Here is a 21,959-nt window from a genome sequence, read left to right on the forward strand (position 1 = left end):
TCTCTGAACGACACCACCTTCCGATGAGCAGGAAGGACTCGATCATGGCCGAACCGAACGGAGGGCCACCGGGCCACGATGTCAGCGGACTCCGAGAGAGAACATCACAGCGGCCAGAAATGCCTCAAAAAGCGCAGTCAGTGGACACAGCACAGGAAGCTGTACACGCGTTGAATGCGCCAGAGGCAGCACAGAACAAGAAGGAGAAGGACAAGAAGACATATGGACGAACTCCAGACGGCACGGGTGAGTACCTTCCAGTGCTCGCCTCGACAATGCCACTGGGCAGGCTTTCGTGGTAGCGGTACCTTAGGCAGGCCAAACAAGGAAACATCCCACTGCGCACGAACTTCGAGCCCAGCCATACTAGCAATGCTGATACCTCTCGCGTGTAGTGTTTACGGTGCCTCATACAGAAGATATGGTGTCACAGCTTTTCGACCCAACCCAACCAAAGAACGTCTCCGATCTCATCATTGTCGGCGCCTTAGCTGGACAAGTGCTGTTGATGTACATCCTGCCAAAGCAACTACGACTCCCGGTCTCTGCCCTCGTGTTTCTCTTCTGGAGGTGGTGCTACAACTTTGGCATTGGCTGGCTTCTGCACAACCAATCCCACCATAAACTTCTTCTCGCCTGGGCCAAGAAGACGAGGATATTCGACACACCCGAACGCGGCAATCCTCGCCCTGCCTTGTACAAATTCATCAAGCGAGAAATGGAAGCCAAGATCCCCAGGGACTATAAGTTCGAAGAAGCGCCAATCGAGTACAATACATGGCTCCTGTTCCGCCGTATTGTAGACATGATCCTGATGTCTGACTTCACTGCATTCGTCCTGTTCGCTTACGTGAACGGCGGCCGCCCTGAGAATGAAAAGCTCGCCATGACTGTCGGCCGGTGGGTCGGTGGTTGGGCACTGATCTTGTTCAACCTATGGGTGAAGCTCGATGCGCACAGAGTCGTAGGCGACTTTGCTTGGTTCTGGGGCGATTTCTTCTTCCTCATTGACCAGGATCTGACGTTCGACGGCGTGTACGATCTTGCACCACATCCCATGTACTCGATCGGATACGTTGGCTTCTACGGCATTGCCATGCTAGCTGCTAGCTACAAGGTCTTGTTCATTTCGATCATCGCTCACGCAGCGCAGCTGGCCTTCCTCGCTATTGTGGAGTCGCCACACATCGATCGGTAAGTCTTTACTCTCGCAGATGTAACCACATGTCGCAACCACTGATCCGGATCCAGTGTCTACAACTCACCTGCGCCCGTCCGACGCTCTGAGGATGTGCCTGATTCTCCACCAAAGCGACCACAATACCAGACCAGGATGTTGAGCGCCGGGCACATCAACGGCATGCCTCCACTTGCATCAACGGCGCAGCCATCACCGGTACACAACCTTGTCGGCTTCCAAAACATTGACCTGCACCGCGTTACCGATGTCTCGGTCATCCTTTTGCAGGTCTACATGTACAGCTTCGCCTTCCTGACACCATCCACCTGGCAATGGCAAACCTTCTTCGTGTTCAGTGCGACCATGTGGCGTCTCTGGTACTCCGCTGGCATTGCCTTCATCCTGGACAGACAGTCGAATAAGAAGTGGTGGACACGCCACTTTATCAAGTTTGGCGAAGGTACCGAAGAGGCCTGGCGACAATGGAAAGGCATCTACCACATCAGCATGGTAATGTGCTACACCAGCTTTATCTGTGCGGCCTGGAAGATGTATGGTAAGTTGCGAGTTAGGAAGTGGTGACATCGCTGAGCGCGTGCTGATTTGTGCAAGGCCTACCGGATGACTGGACGTACGGCAGCTCCACGTTGCGACATGTCCTTGGTGCTGCACTAATCTCGCTCCAAATTTGGACCATTGCTAGTATCTACGAATCGCTAGGCGAATTCGGCTGGTTCTTTGGCGATTTCTTCTTCGACCAAACAAGGACTCAACTGACCTACGATGGCATCTACCGCTTCCTCAACAACCCAGAGCGGACCATCGGACTGGCTGGCGTCTGGGGTGCAGCCATTATAACCTGGAGCAAGGCGATCTTTTTCTTGGCTCTTCTCAGCCACACCTTGACGCTGTGCTTCATCCAGTTCGTGGAGAAGCCACACATGCAGAAGCTGTACCGGCAGAACCTACGCGAGCAGTCAGGCGTCTCTAAGAGCATCAAGCGCTCCCTTCCCACGCCACTGCAACAATGGCAAGGCCGCGTCGACCGAGTGCTGGATGAGACACTGGACTCGCTTGAGGACTTCATCGATGCAGCAGGACCGAAACTCGCAGCGGGCTTCAGCAGCATGGTCAAGGACTCAAGCACTCTGTTCAGACAGTTCCCGGCGCGTCTTACTGTGACCAGCATTGCGCCAGATCTCGCTGGCTATAATCCAAAAGACTACTCCATCGAGATCGAGACTGACGTCCCTGGCGTCAAAGCAGGTGATGTCGGTTTTAGCGGTCGAGAGGGAGAGAATGGACAAAGTCCACTCCAGCGCAGAGATAGCTTCGAGCGCGTCGTTGTCCAATACGGCTCGCCCATCAAGGTCAGATGGTACGCACCTCTAAACCACAGCAAAAAGGACTGGATCGGGCTCTACCGCGTCGGCGACAACCTATCCCGAGACGTCACCAAGATTGGGTCTCAAGGCCGCTGGATCGCGACCAACCCCGGCGCCTACGACTACTCCAAGGCCGACAAGGGCGTCCTCGTCGCAGATCAGCGTGTTTCAGCCGCCGAACGCAAAGAGGGCGAAAGCAAAGAGTTCATGACTGGCGAAATCGAATTCGCCGGCGACAAGCTCTGGTGGACACAAGGCGTCTTTGAATTCCGCTACCACCACGACGGCAAATACAACGTCATGGCCGTCTCGCTCCCCTTCGAAATCAAAATCAACCGCTTCGACAACGACGATATCGACCACAACAATGGCATGGTCCGCAATGCCATCGAACAAGCTCTGTTACCGGTGATCCAGAACTGCTTTGACCGCGACCCGGACGTGGCGCCGAGGAGTGTGGATGAGCAGTTCGGGCCTACACTGGAGAGGGAGGGCAAGTATGCGAAGCGGGTGGTGTATGCGGTGCAGCAAATGTTTGGGATTGAGTTTGCGCCGGAGGTGGTGCAGGCGGATGGCAATGTGAGGAATTTGGCGTGGAGGATATGTAATGCGAAGAAGGTGTTGGCGCCGTATAGTCTGCAGCAGAGTATGGGGGTGGGGACGCCGGAGTAGAGGAGAAGAGAGAGGGGACCTGGAAGGCGGTCGCTGTCCAACACGAGTGGCTGTGGGTTCCTCTTGGGGATGGGATGGGATGGGATGGGATGGGATGGGTAGATGATGATGATGGTGATGATAATGGTGGGGGTGTGGGGTGCGGATTTTGCATAGTGACACGAGTGATACCAGTAAAAGCTAAGAGAGGGGAGATAGAATGAAGCGTAGCATATGGGTGATGTATCTATTGGAGTCAGACTGAATGTTGATACGGGAGTCTAGACCTTCCAGTGCCCTCATCACTGTCTCGGACAACACTCATAACAAGGCTCTGTGCTCGGAGCACGCGTTCAAGCTCAAGCCAAGCCTTCGTACGTTCTTCCCGAGTCAGTCTCAACTCCCACAGGCTGGAATTCTATTCTGCGGTGGAGGTGGAACGGGTTTGTGTCAAGACACGCGAGTAGCCACGTAGCCACCTGAGCCACGAAGTCTCTCATGAACGTTCTCGCATGCAAGACGAATGACGATGGAGTGGTGTTGGTGATTTCGATATTGTTGGTACGCTATTGGGAACTGGCGTTCTTGCAGCTCCGCGCTTTTCCGCTTTGGGAACAACTCGCCGCAGGTTGGGGAAGCCATCTCATCTCCCACCGAGTTAACTGTGCACGCTACGCTTTCGCTCGTGGCCATCGCAAGGAGGATGCTGCGAGCCTGCGACATCGTGTCGTGGGCGTGAGGATGGAGGGCGAGGCTGATGATAGCCTTTGCTGCGTGCTGCCTACGCGCGACGCGAGGTTTGTGCGTCTTCTTCTTCTTCTTCTTCTTCCTCCTCCTTCCTCCTTCCTACTACTGCGACCATGATACTGCACCTGTAGCGGCTGGCCTTTCCTTCTCCCTCATCGCGACGAGCGCGTCCGTTGGAAGTGCAGTACTGGCTTCAGCACACTGCCTGGTCTGGCATCTCAATCACGACCATGACGTTCCTTGGTAGCTTCAGCCGAGCTCTTGCGGCTGCCACTCTTTTGATGCGACTCAGCGCCGCCCAGCAGTGCTACTTTCCCAATGGATCGCCTTCCACCCATGTACCCTGCCGCAGCGGCGGCGGCGAATCTCCGTGCTGCGGGTCGAGCGAGTTTTGTATGGATGACGGGCTATGTTTTGGGGGAGGACTTGTTAGCAGAGGAAGCTGCACGGATAAGAGTTGGGAGAGTGAGGCGTGCGCGGGATACTGCAAGATGAGTTAGTGGGACATGGATCCATGGGAGGTGGATGATGCTAACAGCAAGCAGCGAATGCGGGCGGCAGCATAGCGATCATGCCGTGCTCGAATAATGGGGGCTCGCCGCTATACGTCTGCGGCATCAACAGCTCGTTGTGCAAGAACACCGCAAGCCAGTTCACAATATCCGGAGGCTCATTCGTATTACGACCGGCACAAGTCGAAGCGCTGGTAGGATCTGCATTCAGCAGCATGGCAGCAGAAGAAGCCAAGCTCTACACCGGAGGACAAATGGCAGGCTTAGGCTGCGGGCTAGGTCTGCCACTGCTGTTCTGCATATGCGCAGCATTCTTCATGTGGCGGCGAGAACGCAATGGGCGCCCGAAGCTCATGTACAAGCTCCCCGATGATCACAATGAGTTTGGCGGCTTCAAAGCTCCGTCTTCTTCGACTATGGCTTCGCCAACTTTCGGGCTGCGCCCGCCATCGTTCGCTAGCTATCACGGCAGCGTGCATGTAGCGCAGGCGAGTCGACCCGGAGCGCCGGCGTATATGCAGAGTTACCTCGAGAGGTACCAGGCGACGATGAATGAGAAGACGGGCAAGAGCGTTAGGGTCAACGTCCAGCCTGTGGAGATCGGAGGTACGCCTATACCGATGAAGAAGCAGGACGGCGTGAGGAGCCCGAGCAGGCAGGAAGGTGTGAGAAGTGCAAGTAGGCACGAGGGCGTGCGAAGTTCGAGCACGTTGAAATGATGACAGTGAGAAAGCGAACAGAGCTTGTGAGGATTTCATGCTAATGTACATGAGCGATTACGTAGGGGACTTGTTAGCGAAGGCGTTGGAGGATTGGCAGACTATTGTTTCTACAGCGTCCCGATCGAGAATCGATTTCACCAGACCGACATCGTTTCCCCATCCTTGACTTCGACCTGACTCGGTCAGATCTGGAACATTTGCATCGACGACCCAGTTTCGGCAGATGAGGAATGCTGAGCTCGAACAAGACGATGCGATTGCTCACTTGCAGAGCGTGCTGGCACACGAAACTTCAGGTTGCAGACAATCCTGACGTTGACTAGGAAGGCTTCGCGATTGCTTGACACTGCTTGTGCGGCACTGGTGCCGGCGGTGTCGAAGAGGTTTGTGTAGACTCTGGCAATAGCACAGGCGGTTCTCATACCTCGTCATGCGCAGCTGACACTCCACCACCCCTTGCAGTCACGTTCACATCCACGGCCGCTGGGTGGCTTACAAGAAGACAAGCATTTCCATTCTCCCTTTGAACAACCAGCACCTTGCATCCCCAAAGCTTAGCTCTACACCAAGACCCCAGTCAACCATGAAGACCGGACATGCCAGCATCGTCCTCACAGCCTCGATGGACTCCCTCGTGGCCGCCCATGACGACGTCTTTGCACGGGCTCCTACACCACTACCAGCTAGAGTCAAGCCCGCAGATTACAGGCCTTGCCCGACCACTCTGACGAAGACGGGGAATGGGAGACTTGATAGGTGTACGACTACGATCTTTGAGAGGACGAGGACGGAGGGTGTGGATCGTCGGGGGTGTAGGAATTTGGTGACGACTACGACTTATCCGATTTTGTTTGGGGTTGGGCCGGTGAGTTTTGAAGGCGTAGAAGCGCTCTGCACCTTTTCCTAGCAAGGCGAAGGGGCCATAATTGACGAGTACTGTAGGCTTGTGTTGGAGGTCAGAAGACCGTGTCGGATGCGGGCACGACGACGGTCACGAGTTGTAAAGCTACGAGCACGGCGCCGTCGGCGTATTATCCCCCAGAGGCGACGAAGTAGAGGCGTTGAGTAGAGGCATCCACGGAGATAGACTGAGTGGGGAGGAAGTGAGGGCCCGCTCACTGGGTTTGTTAGGTACTCATTGTATTCTACAGCAGCAAACATCGACAGGCCATACATCAGATACTAAATATGGCCTCACTTCGCTCACACGACCACCACCATCACCACCGATTGACACGACACTTGGACAGACCCACTGAATCATGTGTTACTACGAACAAAACGCCTACAGCTGTGGGCACCGCATCATTCAGAGACTCCTACGGCAACATGAACCGGCGTGTGCGGTACCGCAGCTCATCATTCGCCGGGTGGAGAGGCCTTGTCCGCAATGCCCTCCACCCCCTCCCCGGAGCGACGAGAAGAAAGGGAAAGCACTAGTCAAGTCGAAGCCACCGCCCTCTCCGGCTGGTCATAGTTGAGGCTCGACCTGTCCATAACAGTTTGTTCACCCCTAACTCAGCAAGCATGCATCTGACTCAACACGCATCATCACACTCCAGTCATCACTTCCCACAAACAACAATCACCACCCGCTTGCTCATTCGCTTGCCTGCTTGCCACACACTCGCTCCGTCACACAACTACCAGTTCCACCCACCTCTCCCGGGGGGCACGCCCCTACCGTTCCTCCTTCACCCACCCGCTCATACCAATCAATCAGCCGACGTGCGCAGCCATGTGCACCCAAGAACTCATCTGGTGCAGCTGCGGCCACGGCGAATTCCTGCCCATCAACCTCTGCACGCAAGGTCAACGCCTCGGGACGTGCTGGACGATTGTGCATGGAGATCATAATATTGTGTTGGCGTCGAGGTGCTCGTATTGTCAGGCGGGGTTGAATCGAAGGCGGCCGTTGAGGAGTCCGAGGCCGAGGGGGGATGTGGCGAGAGGGGTGGAGGCGAATGGGGAGGTGGATGTTGAGGAGGAGTTGGAGAGGTTGTTGGAGGGGAGTGGGGATGAGGGGGTTGAGGTTGAGGTTGGAGCGCTGGCTGCGCAGACGAATGCGGAGATGGACGGGGGTGAGGTGGTGGAAGGGAGTGTTGGGGAGTTTTCGTTTGATGATGTGATGAGTACGGATTGGGAGAAGGGGTTTGAATTGGGCGATGAGCTTTGGAATTTTGATGATTTTGGGTTGGCGGATCTCAATGAGAAGGAGGAGGCTAAGGAATAACATTACTGGATGGCCGATTTGTACATACCCTCATGTCTTGCTATTGAGGTCTGATGGGTCAGACCAGTCGTTCCCCATGGCCTCGTCATTGTCCGCAACAGACTATCTTCGCCATCGGTTTGCAGATGCAATTACAAAGCGACTATGGGAGTCATGGACGATGTAAACAGACCCATCTCCATGTTTTCTAGGCGATGTTTATCGCATCGATATCTTGATCTTCAAGCCATGTGTGGCTGGTGAAGAGTCGTGATGTCGGTCAAGCTTTGACAAGCATCGTTCGCTGCCAGCATCACCAAGACCAATGCCAAGTCCGCGCTCGCAAAGACGGGCAGTCGCGATGCTTGCTACTTGCATGGCTTGCATCACACCCGGACCGCAAGCTGTGCATCCAGCCATCTCGAAGCTCTTGCCATCGTTTTCGGCGCATTCGACCCCTGCGCCTCACCATCGTCGTATTGCTGACCACGCTGACCTCTGTTTGGCCTCTTCGCCAAGGAGAATCCTTGGTTCCGAGGTCGTGGCACTCGTGGCAATCGCGAAGCTTGGGAGCACAGCCAATTCGTCGCAGCTGAGCTTCTTTCGTACGACACCTGCTTCCAGTATCAGTCGCGCTCTACTGCCTTGGTCTGCACGTCTTTAGCGGGATGCACTGCAGGTAGCATCGCCTGCAATCAGGAATCCCATGACCATCGGTCGGCCTCGCTTAAAGTGCCGCCGTGACGAGCAGCGGCTGCGTGGCGCCAGTGCTAAGTGTCTAGAGTTGCTGCTCCCTCCAAGCCAGCTCTAGCAGCACTCCCTTGCCTGATGGCACTGTGACAGCTCCGACATCCTGAATGATGACGCGCAGTGCATGTGGCGGCTAACAAAATCACTTTGGCAGCGCCACAGTCACTGCGGCGACACGCTTGTCGCTAGTGGTTGAACCTGGACTTGCGGCAAAAGTGGACGAGGATCTTCTGCTGGCGAGCGTGTCGATCCGTGGCTGTGCACCTGGCCAAACATTCATCTATGTAATCTTAAGGAGAGGCCGCCCATCTCGCGCGACATTCATTAAAACATCTTACCTTCTTGCGACACCTCAGGCACTCGACATTGGGCATTACCACAGCAACACGTCTTCGGCTTCCTGCAGTAGCTGTACCACACAACCGCGCGTATTCACTTCGCCAATCGCATTCGACCTGGGTGCCAGAGCTCCCATTTAGCCTCGATTGATTCTCCAAAACGAGTACGCTCCCAGGGCAGTGGTGAGGCTTACACCTCGCTGACCGCAGCAGCTCAGGCCTCCCAGCTCGACTATGCGTATGTTACCTTGTCCTTGCACATCAGCTTCATCTTGTCGCTGTCGTTGTAATGAGAAATGGTGCTAACAGGTGCCTTTCGCGTAGACAAAATCAAGGCACAAGCGCGACGATCCGCGTGGTTCAACAGCGAAGGCGAGAAGACGTACAACCCGTTCCAGCGGTATAACCCTCCCCTCCGGACCGGTGTTTCAAATGACGAGGAGTCGGGACTGAGACAAATCAACACACACGATGCGATCACATGGACGGAGGACAAGAGGAGATCACAGTACAACGCCGAGAATGCACCATGGCGAGGAGTAGAGAAATCGGGCACATTTCCCCCAGGACCAGCAGGAAGATTACCATCGGGCGAAAGAGGCGATTACAGTTCCACCGAGAAATCCAAAAGCGAGGATATAGCAACCGACAACAGCACAACATATGGCGAGAAGTCGAGAGAATTGCCAGCAGAGGACATTGCGGCAGCCGAAGCGGCGAGCAACGAGCATGGGAAGCCTCAGAAGCGTAACAAGTTTCTCTCAGCATTTGCAAAGGACCATCCAGACGAACAGAATGTCATGCGGACGGAGACGGACGAATCGAAGAAGAGGCGACCCAAGCTTACGTTCATGAGCCAGGTCAGGGCCGTGTTTGGATCGTGGATCAACATACTGCTCGTGGCTGTGCCTGTCGGTATTGCGCTGGAATACTCGGGAGTGAACAAGGTCGTGGTCTTCGTCGTCAACTTCATCGCTATCATTCCCCTCGCAGCTGTGCTGTCGTACAGTACTGAGGAACTGGCCATGTACATCGGAGAAGTCCTGGGAGGCCTACTTAACGCCACATTCGGGAACGCCGTCGAGCTGATCGTTAGTATCATTGCGCTCACGCAAGGCAAGGTTCTAATCGTGCAAACGTCCCTGATTGGCAGCATGCTGTCCAACTTGCTTCTGGTTCTGGGCATGTGCTTCTTCCTTGGAGGTGTCAACCGCACGGAACAGCACTTCAACATCACGGTGGCGCAGACCGCAGCCTCGCTCCTGGCTCTCGCGATCGGCAGTCTGATCATCCCAACGGCATTCCGAATCTTCGCAGATGACGACTCCGGTGTCACGCCTAGTTCTCGCGGCACTGCTGTCATGCTTCTGGCCGTGTATGCCTGCTACCTCATCTTCCAGCTGCGCACGCACGTCGACATGTACAACGAGCCTAGCCAGAAGACACCAAAGAAGCCCCGCGGCAAGAAGGAGGATGGAGAAGCCCTCAAGGGTATTGCCATGATCGGTGCGGCCAGCGGTGCAGCAACGGCTGGTGGACGAGTGAACCAAGAGAATCTGGTGCAAGAAGCTCCCGAAGAAGAGGAGATGCCGGCGCTGACCAAACTCGGCGCCGTCATCACCCTCGCCATCTCGACTGTGTTCATCGCGCTGTGCGCCGAGTACATGGTCTCGTCCATCAACGCGGTCGCCGACTCGGTCTCGCAAGAGTTCATCGGTTTGATCTTGCTACCGATCGTCGGCAATGCTGCTGAGCATGCTACTGCTGTTACGGTTGCCATCAAGGACAAGATGGATCTCTCCATCGGTGTTGCTGTTGGCTCGTCGCTGCAGATTGCGTTGCTTGTGCTTCCCGTCATGGTCTTGCTTAGCTGGTTTGGCGTGGGTAAGCCTGAGGTGCTGAACCTTGACTTCGATGGATTCTTGGTTGTGATTTTGGTGCTGTCGATCTGGCTGGTTAACTACCTGATCAGTGATGGCAAATCACATTGGTTGGAGGGGGTTATGTTGATGATCACGCAAGTCCTTCCCTCATTGTGCCGGGTGATGCAACTGCTAACATATGACATAGATATTTGATCATTGCCACGACTGCGTGGTTTTACCCAGCGAAGGGCGAGGTTGCTGGTTGAGCGTTCTCTGCGATGTTTCCTTTGTGAACAATATATCATCAGTCATGATGACGATTCCCCGAGCTGTATCGTGCTCATGGCATTTCGCAGCTATGCTGTACCTGCGTAGAAGATCCTAGCGAATGCAAACCTTCTCATCTGGTCCCCAGGACAGAAACATCGCGATGAAGGTAACAGAGCTGATTGAACGTTCAAGGCCGATACTTCTCGGTCAAGAAGATTCACAAGCTGAATGCATTTTGCTGCTCTCTTATCAAGCCTTTAGAGATATCCCGCGATCTGTCTGAGCTCACCAGACGACGAACGTCAGCGCCTGCGGAACGGGACTGATTCACGCGGAGCAGCCCGTCTAATACAGGCGGGCAGGTAGCTGCGTGGTGCAGCACCTACTTACTGACTGACGTTTCCACCGCAGATGGTTCCGCAATCTACTTCAGATCAGCTTGCATTCACCCTCCCGCGACCCTACACATCTCGACATCGTCCTCACTTCTCTCGCGCTGGCCCCACTTAATTCAGCGGACATTTCCCGTAAGTGGCATCAGCACACAGCTCTTCCACGCTCACTCCGCCTTTACAAACGAAGGAAACAGTCACGCGCGCACACATGTCGCTCATATAACGGCTACATAAGACTGCTTGTGCTTCTTCTGAAGCCTCACCAACTCTTTCTACGACATCAATCAACTTCCACGTCAACAACTCTTTCCAATCTTACCGACCACCAGCAGACACCACTTCTACCTACAACAAGCACTTCCATACCAACCACACCGCTTCCTGCACTTCCTACACCTTACCGGCAGTTGCAAAACCCCCAAGACCGACGAGAAATCTACTTCCCGTACCAGGTTCCTCACCATGGACGGCGAAGGCCCACCGCAGCCGTCCATCGAGGGTGTGCAAGGCGAGCACGATATCGTCACAGGCCAGGCTGACGCGCCGCACGCCTCAGAGCAAGCGCCAGAGATTACTAGCCTCGAAGACTCTGCAGCACCGCGGACGCAGCCGCCAGTTGACGAGACCGCAATTGACAGCACGTTCCAGCCCGATGAGGAGATGAATTATGCGCTTCACAGCAGCATAGGTTTCGATGAACCCTCCAACGCACCGATCAGCAGCCCAGAACCCACTCCACTGGTGAAGAGCGCTTCAGATGGCGCGCCGCGTGCCCTTGATTTTGGCAATTCGGTGCTAAGGAAGCCGCCATCAAAGGACCAAGCGGCCGCCAGGCAGCGTGAGATGCTTGAGAAGTTCAAGGAGAAGAAGGCACGTGATTCTTCAGATGAGCTCATGGACGCCTTCGACCGTCTTGATGACTTCGAGAGCCTGCGTGATGCGCCACCTGCGGACCGCCGCAAGCGCGATCGCGAAGAGGACGCCTTCAAGAAGCTACGGCAGACTTTTGAGCGCAAGAAGCGAGCAGGCACCCTCTCCATTGAAGAAGAAATCGAGTACATGAAGATCGAATCACGTGAAAGAGCCCGTCAACTCAAAGCCAAGGCTGATGAAGAGTATGAGCGCGACCCAACTCCAGCATTGGACGACCAGTCTGAGGCACTGTTCGTGAACTCCGACGAACGTGAGGACGATGCACGCGCAATCTTCAGCGATAATGAGGGTGAAGAGGAGCCAGCTGCCAAACGCACTCGCAAGAAGGGCAAGCGCGTGGCTGAATCCGACCTCGAGAGCGAAGTCTCGCGCCAGCCAGAGACCCGTCCGCGCAAGAAGGCCAAGACCACAGGCGGAGCCAAGAAACCTCGCAAAACTGCTGGTCACGAATACACCGAGGACGATCTCGACCGCATCATGACAGAAAGCCAGCTTAGCCAGCGACCAAGCTCTTCAAAGAAGGGCGCCGGTGCTCGAAATGGTGCCGGTGCTCGGGGTGGTGCCAGTGCTCAAGGCGGCAAGGGCAAGGCGCCCGCAAAGAGAAAGGGTGGCCCACAGATGACCAACATCGGCAGTATCTTGGGCACAGATGTCTTCGAAGATGTCGCGCAGACTGCTGACCTCAGGAACCAACCCACCTTTGGTGGCACTACGAGACGAGGTGATGCCTTGAAACAAATGCTTGCAAGCCTGCCGGAGGAAGACCTGCAAGAGAGCCGTAGCGACAAGAAAGCTCTCGATCAAGCCATCAAGGAGTTCACCGGGCGCCCCGTTACACCCGCTCCGGATGGCAACTGGAATGTCAAGGGCATGAAGACATCTCTGAAGCATTATCAGGTGCTTGGTGTTGGTTTTATGCGCAAGCGCGAGAACGACCCACTCGAGCCGCGTGGAGGCATCCTGGCAGACCAGATGGGCTTGGGCAAGACCATCTCTATGCTGGCAAACATCGTCAATGGCAAACAGCCGTCAAAAGCTCCTATCAGGGCGACACTCATCATTGCGGCACCGGCACTGGTCACTCAGTGGTACCAGGAGATCTCCAAACATTGTCAAATGGAGACGGAGAACAAGAAGTACGGTCTCGGGGTTATCATGCGATACCACTCCGGCTCACGTTTGTTGCATAACAACATCGAGCAAGTCCTCGGGCAGGCCGATATTGTGCTCACCACTTACCACGAGGTCGCCAAGTCGTACCCAAAGGGTATTCTGCCGCCACACCTCACCACCGCTGCCCAGAAAGACGCGTGGTGGAGGGATCATTATGAGAAAGACAAGGGCAATCTACACAGGGTCAAATTCCTTCGTGTCGTATGTGATGAGGCCCAGGCCATTAAGAATCACAAGGGCCATACCAGCATGGCAGTCCGTGCCATTTCTGCACGACACCACTGGGCGATCACCGGAACCCCCGTCATGAACTCCATCAAGGAGTTCTATCCATACTTCAAGTTCCTTCGCGAGCCTCACACCGGCTCCTACCAGATCTTCAAGGAGAACTTCTGCAGTCCTGATGATCCGGATGGTCTTGAGAAGCTCAATGTCTTCTTGCGCAAGTTCATGATCAGACGCACCCACGGCGACAAGCTCTTCAAGGCACGCCTATTGGATCTCCCGACTCCTCAGGAGCATACCATGTGGCTGGAATTTAACCAGGTTGAACGTAGCATTTACGAGATTGTGAAGAATCGCATGATCGCCCGAATCAACGCGATTTCCAAGACCGAAGGACTTGACAAGGGCTACAGCCATATCTGGACGATGATTCTGCGACTCCGCCAGCTTTGCGGACATATTCTGCTGATTCAGGGCACAATTACCGACATTCTTCAGCGTGAGGACTTCGAGAAGCTGAATAAGATCACGGAGAACACCGAAGCAATGAACGAGGAGCAGTCGCTGCTGTTGCTGAATCTGCGCCAGGTCTTGGCAAACAATGCTGGTGTCCAGACCATCAATGCTTCACTCGGCGACTCAGTCATGACCTCCAGCGAGACTCCACCAAACGCAGTCATCGATATCGACCCGACGCAAGAGAGCGCCAAAGGTGGTAAGCATGGTCTATCATACCACTTCCGCAAGTACCTCGATGCTCTCGTCAACGACGACAAGTGGGGCGCAGTCGTCGACCGCACCAAGTGCTCAGCATGTCGCCAGAAGCCAGACAAGCCACAAGTCACCTCTTGCTGGCACGTCTACTGCACCTCCTGCTTAACGGACATGCAGCACTTCGCCGCCCGCCGTGGTCACGACGGCGCACGCTGCAACGAGTGTGGAGAGCAGTACATTTCCGTCGACGACGTGCACGATCTGGACAACTTCGAGGCCAGGCGCAACTCCGTCACTCCATCCGAGGCTGACCCTTCGCCGAAGAAGGGCGAGAAGGGCAAGAAGAACAAGAAGAAGCAGAGTGGCGATCTCGAGGACTGGATCGGCCTCAAGGGCGAGGTCTTGCCATCTGCCAAGACTGCGGCGTGCAAGGCCCAGATCATGAACTGGATCGACGAGGACCCGCATTGCAAGATCATCGTGAGTGCACGACGCGCCCCTCTCTGCCGAAAAAATTGAAGCTGACGCACTGACTTGCCAACAGATCTACACTCAATTCATCCCACTTGTGAGAATTCTCGCAAAGATCTGCCAGACTGAAGGCTGGAAGTACGTCAAGTACACAGGTCAAGAGTCCCATGACACACGCCAGAAGAACATCGAGGAATTTGCGGACCCGAATAAGCAAGTGAGGATCATGCTCGCTTCGCTGAAGTGTGGTGGCCTCGGTTTGAACCTCACTATGGCGAGCCGTGTCATCTGCATGGACCCCTGGTGGAACAATGGTGAGCTTGGCTGGACGTTTTTGCCTCAAGCGGCTTTGATACTGACGCGCTTTCACTATAGCTGTCGAGCAGCAAGCTTTCTGCCGCGTGTTCCGCATTGGCCAGACTAAGGAGACGAGAATGACTGTAAGCACCCTGGAAACTCCGTAAATATTGGTATCATACTGACACGACGCGCTAGCGCTTCATCATCAAGAACAGCATCGACGCCGCCATGATGGCTGTAAAGGTCCGCAAACAAGAAGAGATTGGTGAGTCGATCCCCAATACCCACACTCTTTCCATGCTAATGACACGCCCCTACAGACGCTGTGATGGAAAACAGCCGCGAGCAGAAGTTGTCCGTCAACGACCTGATGCGTCTCTTCGGCAACAAGGTCGGCCAAGACAACGAAGGCCACCCCTTCATTTTCGCGGATGTGGAGGAGGATGAGGAGCTGTTGCATCGTGAGGATGACGAGGAGAACGAGGATAATGATATGGGAAATGATTTGTGATGATACTGGTACTCATACCATGCTATTGGCTATACCACGAAGGTCAAGCCCTGGTGGTCAAGGAGTTGGGCTGACTTGGAGAGCGTGCATCTCTTCCCACCGTTGGCTTCAATAGCGAAGCGAGCTCCAGAGCTGGTTGGAGGGTTGGCTAGCTACGGAGAGGCTACCATTTGTACTATGTTGCTGATTCATAACGTGCTTTTTGACAGTTATTCTTCACCTTTTACCCATCTGCTCGGCGCTTCGCACCAATGCCTCCACGCAGGACGCGCCTGACCAAGCGGTGGAGTATACTGCCAGCTCTGTCGAGCGCAATCATTCCTTCAGAAGCAGCGGCGCGCCCCATGATGTCCAGACTAAAGGGTGTTCGTCTCCAGCAAGCCGAGCCCGGACAAACACAGCAGCTGGTCGTCCGTAGCTTGGAGAGCAGCCAAATCTCAAGAGAGGAAGATGCGCACCTTACAATAGCCTTTCTTCAAGTCATTTGAGAGATATCCCTCTGGTAAAAGAACATTCACGGATCTCGTTCATCATTCGACATGATCCTTATCCGACTAGTGGATCAAAGTGTCCAAAAGTCCAAAAGTCCAAAAAAGGAAAAGAACAACCACCCTCGCCCGAGCGGCAGCTGTCGACATGCAGGAGGACTTCTGAGTCCATGATCGACTAAATGATTTTTCCCGCAGCGGCGGTGGAGTGGTATACCACTCAGCCACTCGGGCGAGGACGGTTGTCGAACTAGAGGGATTCTGGTACAATATATAGGTGGATGCAGGCTGATACAGATCCGAGACCTGTCAGGCTCCGGCTCGTTTGTATTGGGATGGTCACGTTCGCGTTCGAATGCAAGGGCTAACTGTTCGTGCTCAGAAGTGTTATTCGGAGGTTGGCTACGAGGTTGACTATGCTGTTATCTTCTCTGCATCTGTCCGCGGTTCGTGCTCCGTCTCAGGCTCCTTCTCAGCTTCTGTCTTTTCGCCCACCTTATCCAGCTCCGCCAACCTCAACCTCGTCGCCTCAGCCTCTTCAGCCTCCCTCTTCTCCCTCTCTGCCTCCTCAACAGTTTCCTTCTTCTCGCTCTCCACCTTCTCAATAGCCTCCTGCTTCTCCCTCTCCACCCTCTCCAACGCCTCCAACTCATCCTCCACCTCACCCTCATCAACCCCTTCCACCCCAACCTCACCAATCGCCTCCCCAATCTCCTCCACACTCATCATCTCCTCCCTCAACCCCTCCATAACATCCTGCACCCTCTCCACTCCACCCGTCTGCTTATTCAAACTCTTCAATGCCTGCCCTGAAGCCTCCATGACCCTCACAATCTCGACCTGGTCTGCGGCTTGCTCGATCTTGGCGTATACATCTTCGAGCTGGGCGAGAGTTGAGGTGCGTTGTTGGAGGCGGGTATCGGCGAGTTTCTTCTGGCGGAGGGCGGTTTTGGCGGTGGTGAGTTGTTTTTGCGAGACTGCTGTGCGGGCTGTGAGGTCGAGGGAGGAGATGCGGGTCGTGAGGGCGTCGATTTGGGGTTCGAGAGAGGAGATGAGGGTGCGAAGGGAGGCGATTGATTCGTCTTCTGGGTTGATTGGGGAGGGGTCGGGTTCGTTGGAGGCTTTGAATTTGATGATGCCGGAGGTTGCGTTGTAGGCGATTGCTGATCGGTCGCGTTGGAGGTGTCGGAGGAGGACGTCGAGGTCGTTGCGACTGATGGTGTCCATGCATAGTGTCTTTGCGAATGTGGTACTGAACAAGTCCTTGGAGAAGACCCTGCTAGTATTTGACACAGCCGATCGTGATGCCTCCTCTAGTACTGCTTTTGCAGCAGTTTCGGCATTCCCAACGACCACAAACTCCCCTCTCACCAGCCGATCCTGCGCACTACTCCCGTCTCCCAGCATACCCAGCTGTCTCAACCCCCATTTGACGACATCCAGCGGACTCGGTATCCAGCTCTTCGCATAGACACTATCCTTCCTATCCAGAAACTCCCTCAGCGGTATCAGCTCTTTCCTCTTGACAGCATCTTCTAGCACGGCACCCAGCGCGAGTGGCCATCCAAATTCCTGTGTCTGCAATTCTCTCAACAGCTCTTCTCCACTCTGTATCACGAATCTATCGGTTCCATGTTGTCCAGCTGGGGCCGGGATCAAGCCTGCTTTCGCCGCGGAAGATAGAGCACGCAACCACGCCGATGAGTTTGCGGTATAGCCATCTGGGTTCGTGGATCGTTGGTAGCGGAAGTCGCAGTAGAGAGATGCTAGGCGGGAACGACTGGGATGGTGTCAGGATGGACGTTCCTGTTGAAGGAAATGCGGTATGCTTCACCTACGGAAGGCTTCCTCGTGCATTCGTAGGAATTCGAGAAGCTCGGACATGGTGTCTGTATGTTGTTTATGATGATTACGCGACCGCGCGTCTATGAAGAAGAGGTTGTCGCGAGAAAGGAAAGGTGTAGACAGTGTGACATGTGCGCCGATCCTTTGACAGGTGGGATGATCACATGCTGCCTCGATGATGTGGGGGCGCAAACAGAGCTACAGAACGGGTAAAAAACAGTACATCTTGTGGAGCATCGTATCATTATTCGATTACATTACGGGCGTAAGTCAAGGCTGGTCATCGCTCGTCATATCCACTTCCTTGCCTCAGATGTACTGCGGCATGAGGTACACATCCGCACAGCTTGCTGGTGCCTCATAGCCCGAGTAATAGCTGATTCTGAAGAACAGCTGTGGTGCCCCATGCCACCAGTCACAGATCAGCCAACCTCCAAACTGATCGTTCTCAGTGCCCACCTGCTCCGGGCTACTGGTCCACTGCAAGCCAGTCTCGTTGATGAAGAAGCCAGTTACATCGTAGCGAGACCCAGTAGCACCAGCGTTCAGCTCCACCGGCTGCCATGCAGAGTAGAACTGTTCGATAGGCACCATAACGAGACCCCAAGGAAAGTCATTGCCGAGATCGAAGAGCTGGTTGGAGTAGGTGGTGCCATTCGCAGTGACATTGGTGAATGCCAGGGATGCATTGCCGAGTGGTGGCTCGTCACTGAAAACGACATCACTCTGTCCGGCACCAACGTGGTAGCCACCGCTGTTGCAGATTAGCTCATGAAGCTCGATCGGGAGCATGACGACTTACAGGTAAAGGCCATCAAAGTCCTGCTTGCTGTAGTCTGCAAGCTTGAGTCTGGTCTGGAGCTTGTATTCTGCCGTCGTGTTGTTGTATGCAGTGGCCACGGCAACGAGTGCCAGGAAGAGGGTGAGGTACTTCATGTTGTCGTCTGGCGTTGTTGAGAGTGCGGTCGGAGTCGCTTGGGCTTGATGGATAGCCTGCTCTTATACCAGACGACGCGAAAAGTACATGTATCTGGACATGTGAGGTAATAGCCTGGGTACGTAGGTGCAATGATGCAAGGCACCACAAGATGCATGTGCGTTTCAAGCTTCGAGATTCGCTTTGTGTTGTGTGAGCGGAAACAGCGGCACGATGCACTTAGGCACTGCAATGGCGCACAAGGACATCAAAGACTAGCAAGAGCGACGTCTATCGAGCAAGCTGACAGTCACTTGATGTCTATCGAGCAAGCTGACTCGTTACATATATCTCGAAGCATGCTGATTATAGTGTGGCCGTCTTCGAGGTAGCAGGCAAGCTGCAGTAGAGGTTCGATAGTGTCGAATGAAGTGCAAGAAAGGCTCCGCGATGCCGCAGCCCGCTATGATACGAGAGGTGGAAGAGGTGGAGTGCATGTGGTACAGGTGAGCACTGAGCACAAATCGATAAAGCGTCGGGAGTGCCTGCCATGCCAGCCTGCCCTGCCAGGGTGAGAAGCGAGGCACATGGCACAGGGGAGCTTGATTCGACCTTCGGGGACAAGTCATCCATCCGCTGTCCGAGCTGACAGTGCGTGATCTCGTGTGACAGTTACAGAGGCATCAAATCGCCACAGCACTACAGCATAGCGAGCTGGACGGACTGAGACGGTCACGGTGGTCAGAAGACGGAGGAGGCGAAACAAAGAAGATGGATGCAAGTGAAAGTGGATTGCCTTTAGTGCGTCACTAGTTCTAGCGCCACTCGTACGGACATCATTACATGTATCACGCACGATTCACAGCACCGCGCGACACGCTCGCGTAACGTTCGTGACCTGCCGGTGGTCCATTACAATTCCCAATGCACCGAGCATGACACCATGGACGACGCCTACCATGTTGCCGACTCGACTGACTGGCTCAACACGCCGCTGAAAGAGCTGTCAAGCCTGGAAAATGCGTTACACTGCCAGATTTGCAAGGAGTTCTACGACACGCCCATGATCACGTCATGTAACCATACCTTTTGCTCGAGATGCATACGAACGTCTCTGTCGGCCGATGGCAAATGTCCCGCATGCCGAGCGGCGGATCAGGCGAACAAGTTGCGCAACAATTGGGCCGTGCAGGAGGTTGTGTCTACTTTCCTGGCCGCGAGACCGACCGCATTGGCTGTGGCGCGGAAAGCGCAGGAAGAGGCAGAAGATGCGCCGAAACGACCTGGCAAACGGAAGCGAGGCACCGCTGCAGACTTGGATGATGGTGACCATGCTGCATCGTCACGGCGAACAACGCGAAGCAAGAGTCGCAGGACAGCAGCTTCGCAAGACTCCCAGCCGGAGACAATCGAGATCGAGGATAGCAATGACGAGGGAGAGGATATCCCGCCGGAGCCAGAGGTGAACGATGGCCTTGTCGAATGTCCTCTCGCTTGTGGAAAGCGCATGAAGGAAGAGCAAGTCTTTGGCCATCTGGACAAATGTGAAGATGAGAAAAAGCAAGCAGCTAGATCGAAGTCGCGGACACCCTTGACCGGATTCGCCATATCGAGACCATTGTCCAGCCAAAGCACGAGACCACAGGATCGAATAAACGAGCTCAACTATTCCATGATGAAAGAGACAGCCCTCACGAAGAAGATGAAGGAACAAGCTCTACCAGCCTGGGGTAGCAAGCAGCTAATGATAACGAGGCATAAAGAGTGGGTGAATATCTGGAATGCGAATTGCGACTCGAATCATCCACGATCAAGGCGAGAGCTGCTACACGATCTCGATGTCTGGGAACGGACTCAGGGAGGGAAGGCACCGAATGCCTCAGGGCTAAGCAATACCATTATGCGAAAGGACTTTGATGGTTATGCATATTCGCGGAGACACCAGGATGAGTTCAGCAGGCTTATCGCGGATGCAAAGCGCAAGAAGAACAATCCAGCGACGGAACCGGAGAAAGTGAAGGAAGTAGCTATGCTCGATGGGACTGACGAATCGCCGCCGACCAGAAATGGCGACACACACAGCAGTCCTTACTTCCAAGCTCCGGCCGGACAAGTATCAAACGGCAAGACAGTACCTTCACTACGCACAGAGGAGTCTGGCGATCCGACACCATACGCAACACATCCCGAAGCACTAGACTCCATCCGGGCCAAAGTCGACGCCCTCAACCAAGGAAAAGAGATAATCCCCATCATGAACGAAGGCTTCAAGCCTCCACCACCAACCACCTCAACATCAACAACTCCATCGCATCGTCGCACATCTAGCACACCCCAACAACTCGACCCAGCCAGCGTCATGAACAGAATGACAACAGCCGGCACGCCCAGCGAGTCTCCAGGGCCGGCGATCGCAAATCTGAGCCGTCACTCCAGTAGAGACGAGCACTATACGCATCAACATACCGGCTCGCCGTGTGAACTGCCTTCGCATCTGCATAATGATAGTTCAGATCCGAATCCGCCTAGGAAAGTGCCGATGTTTACGGTGCCGCAGCATGGTTTTGATGATATGGATGGAGCGGCGGAGGGACATTGATGTACCGTGAGGTCAATGGGGAGGAGACAGCTTGACCTGTATAGCTGACGATATGACCTTTTCCTGCATCATGGCACAAGAATGTCAACACCCCGGTTCCTTCCTCTGACCACCATATCCCAAGCTACTCCTCAACCCCACAAGCCACGAGCCCAAGATATCCATTCTTGCGGTCATTATTACTATAACAAAACGTACTCCCCACAGGAACTTCCGCGCGCTTGTAGTTCTGGAAGGGGCCCATGGGTTCGGATTGGCACTGAAGGGGCGAGTGCGAGTCAGCAGGTGAGAGCGTACAAAGTCAGAAAGAAGAGGAAGAAGAAGAAGAAGAAGAGGAAGAGGAAGAGTGTACAAAGGGTGTTGAACAGGATGAATAGGCGACTTACGCAATGAAGCGTTCCATCCGCGTTGTGGATGCGGTTGCAGCAGCCGTTGCAGCCGAGGGCGGGGTATTCCGTGGGTTCGCAGTACAAGTGAGCGGGGAGGGAGGCGAGAGCGTGAGGGAGCGGGTGCAGAGAGAGGAGGGCGAGAGAGCGGATGAGAAGGGTGGCGTGCATTGTGGAGAGGGCTGTGGTGCGTATGGGTCGAATTTGCCGGTGTGAGTGCTGCGGCTGGCTTTCGTCTATGTCGAAGGGTGGAGGATGTTCGTACACCGACTGGCAGGTCACAGTCCTGGGCATAGTTTTTACAATCCCTGTATTTACGCTAACCCCTTCCGGCTATCCATATCCATCTCAGAAGGTGTTGCTACCTTCAA

General features: G+C 54.6%; 10 protein-coding genes across 10 annotated transcripts; 7 read left to right on the forward strand and 3 right to left on the reverse strand.

Annotated features, from left to right (window-relative positions):
- Positions 1-23: 23 nt before the first annotated feature.
- On the forward strand, positions 24-3,237 carry CLAFUR5_11182 (Phosphatidylethanolamine N-methyltransferase; the record flags this gene model as incomplete). The annotated part of the gene is made up of 4 exons (XM_047910330.1): positions 24-246; positions 396-1,194; positions 1,252-1,736; positions 1,793-3,237. 4 exons carry the CDS (start codon positions 24-26, stop codon positions 3,235-3,237), a joined length of 2,952 nt encoding a protein of 983 aa, XP_047764892.1.
- Positions 3,238-4,193: 956 nt separating this feature from the next.
- On the forward strand, positions 4,194-5,194 carry CLAFUR5_11183 (uncharacterized protein; the record flags this gene model as incomplete). The annotated part of the gene is made up of 2 exons (XM_047910331.1): positions 4,194-4,458; positions 4,509-5,194. 2 exons carry the CDS (start codon positions 4,194-4,196, stop codon positions 5,192-5,194), a joined length of 951 nt encoding a protein of 316 aa, XP_047764891.1.
- Positions 5,195-5,780: 586 nt separating this feature from the next.
- On the forward strand, positions 5,781-6,253 carry CLAFUR5_11184 (uncharacterized protein; the record flags this gene model as incomplete). The annotated part of the gene is made up of 2 exons (XM_047910332.1): positions 5,781-6,062; positions 6,140-6,253. The coding sequence occupies 2 exons, from the start codon at positions 5,781-5,783 to the stop codon at positions 6,251-6,253; spliced, it is 396 nt and encodes a 131-aa protein (XP_047764886.1).
- Positions 6,254-6,935: 682 nt separating this feature from the next.
- CLAFUR5_11185 (uncharacterized protein) lies at positions 6,936-7,430 on the forward strand (the record flags this gene model as incomplete). The annotated part of the gene is made up of 1 exon (XM_047910333.1): positions 6,936-7,430. The coding sequence occupies one exon, from the start codon at positions 6,936-6,938 to the stop codon at positions 7,428-7,430; it is 495 nt and encodes a 164-aa protein (XP_047764885.1).
- Positions 7,431-8,731: 1,301 nt separating this feature from the next.
- On the forward strand, positions 8,732-10,628 carry CLAFUR5_11186 (Vacuolar calcium ion transporter; the record flags this gene model as incomplete). The annotated part of the gene is made up of 3 exons (XM_047910334.1): positions 8,732-8,735; positions 8,822-10,514; positions 10,568-10,628. The coding sequence occupies 3 exons, from the start codon at positions 8,732-8,734 to the stop codon at positions 10,626-10,628; spliced, it is 1,758 nt and encodes a 585-aa protein (XP_047764888.1).
- Positions 10,629-11,489: 861 nt separating this feature from the next.
- Positions 11,490-15,354, forward strand: CLAFUR5_11187 (DNA repair protein RAD5; the record flags this gene model as incomplete). The annotated part of the gene is made up of 5 exons (XM_047910335.1): positions 11,490-14,552; positions 14,617-14,857; positions 14,919-14,983; positions 15,039-15,108; positions 15,164-15,354. 5 exons carry the CDS (start codon positions 11,490-11,492, stop codon positions 15,352-15,354), a joined length of 3,630 nt encoding a protein of 1,209 aa, XP_047764887.1.
- A 902-nt stretch (positions 15,355-16,256) lies between these two features.
- CLAFUR5_11188 (uncharacterized protein) lies at positions 16,257-17,726 on the reverse strand (the record flags this gene model as incomplete). The annotated part of the gene is made up of 2 exons (XM_047910336.1): positions 16,257-17,622; positions 17,677-17,726. The coding sequence occupies 2 exons, from the start codon at positions 17,724-17,726 to the stop codon at positions 16,257-16,259; spliced, it is 1,416 nt and encodes a 471-aa protein (XP_047764884.1).
- Positions 17,727-17,996: 270 nt separating this feature from the next.
- Positions 17,997-18,623, reverse strand: CLAFUR5_11189 (uncharacterized protein; the record flags this gene model as incomplete). The annotated part of the gene is made up of 2 exons (XM_047910337.1): positions 17,997-18,441; positions 18,490-18,623. 2 exons carry the CDS (start codon positions 18,621-18,623, stop codon positions 17,997-17,999), a joined length of 579 nt encoding a protein of 192 aa, XP_047764883.1.
- A 923-nt stretch (positions 18,624-19,546) lies between these two features.
- CLAFUR5_11190 (Postreplication repair E3 ubiquitin-protein ligase rad18) lies at positions 19,547-21,202 on the forward strand (the record flags this gene model as incomplete). Its single annotated transcript, XM_047910338.1, has 1 exon — positions 19,547-21,202. One exon carries the CDS (start codon positions 19,547-19,549, stop codon positions 21,200-21,202), a length of 1,656 nt encoding a protein of 551 aa, XP_047765360.1.
- Positions 21,203-21,326: 124 nt separating this feature from the next.
- Positions 21,327-21,759, reverse strand: CLAFUR5_14664 (Ecp16; the record flags this gene model as incomplete). The annotated part of the gene is made up of 2 exons (XM_047913812.1): positions 21,327-21,461; positions 21,589-21,759. The coding sequence occupies 2 exons, from the start codon at positions 21,757-21,759 to the stop codon at positions 21,327-21,329; spliced, it is 306 nt and encodes a 101-aa protein (XP_047765560.1).
- Between the last annotated feature and the right edge of the window lie 200 nt (positions 21,760-21,959).

Source organism: Fulvia fulva, chromosome 8 (assembly GCF_020509005.1).
Source record: "Fulvia fulva chromosome 8, complete sequence".
In the NCBI taxonomy this organism is placed as follows: Eukaryota; Fungi; Ascomycota; class Dothideomycetes; order Mycosphaerellales; family Mycosphaerellaceae; genus Fulvia; species Fulvia fulva.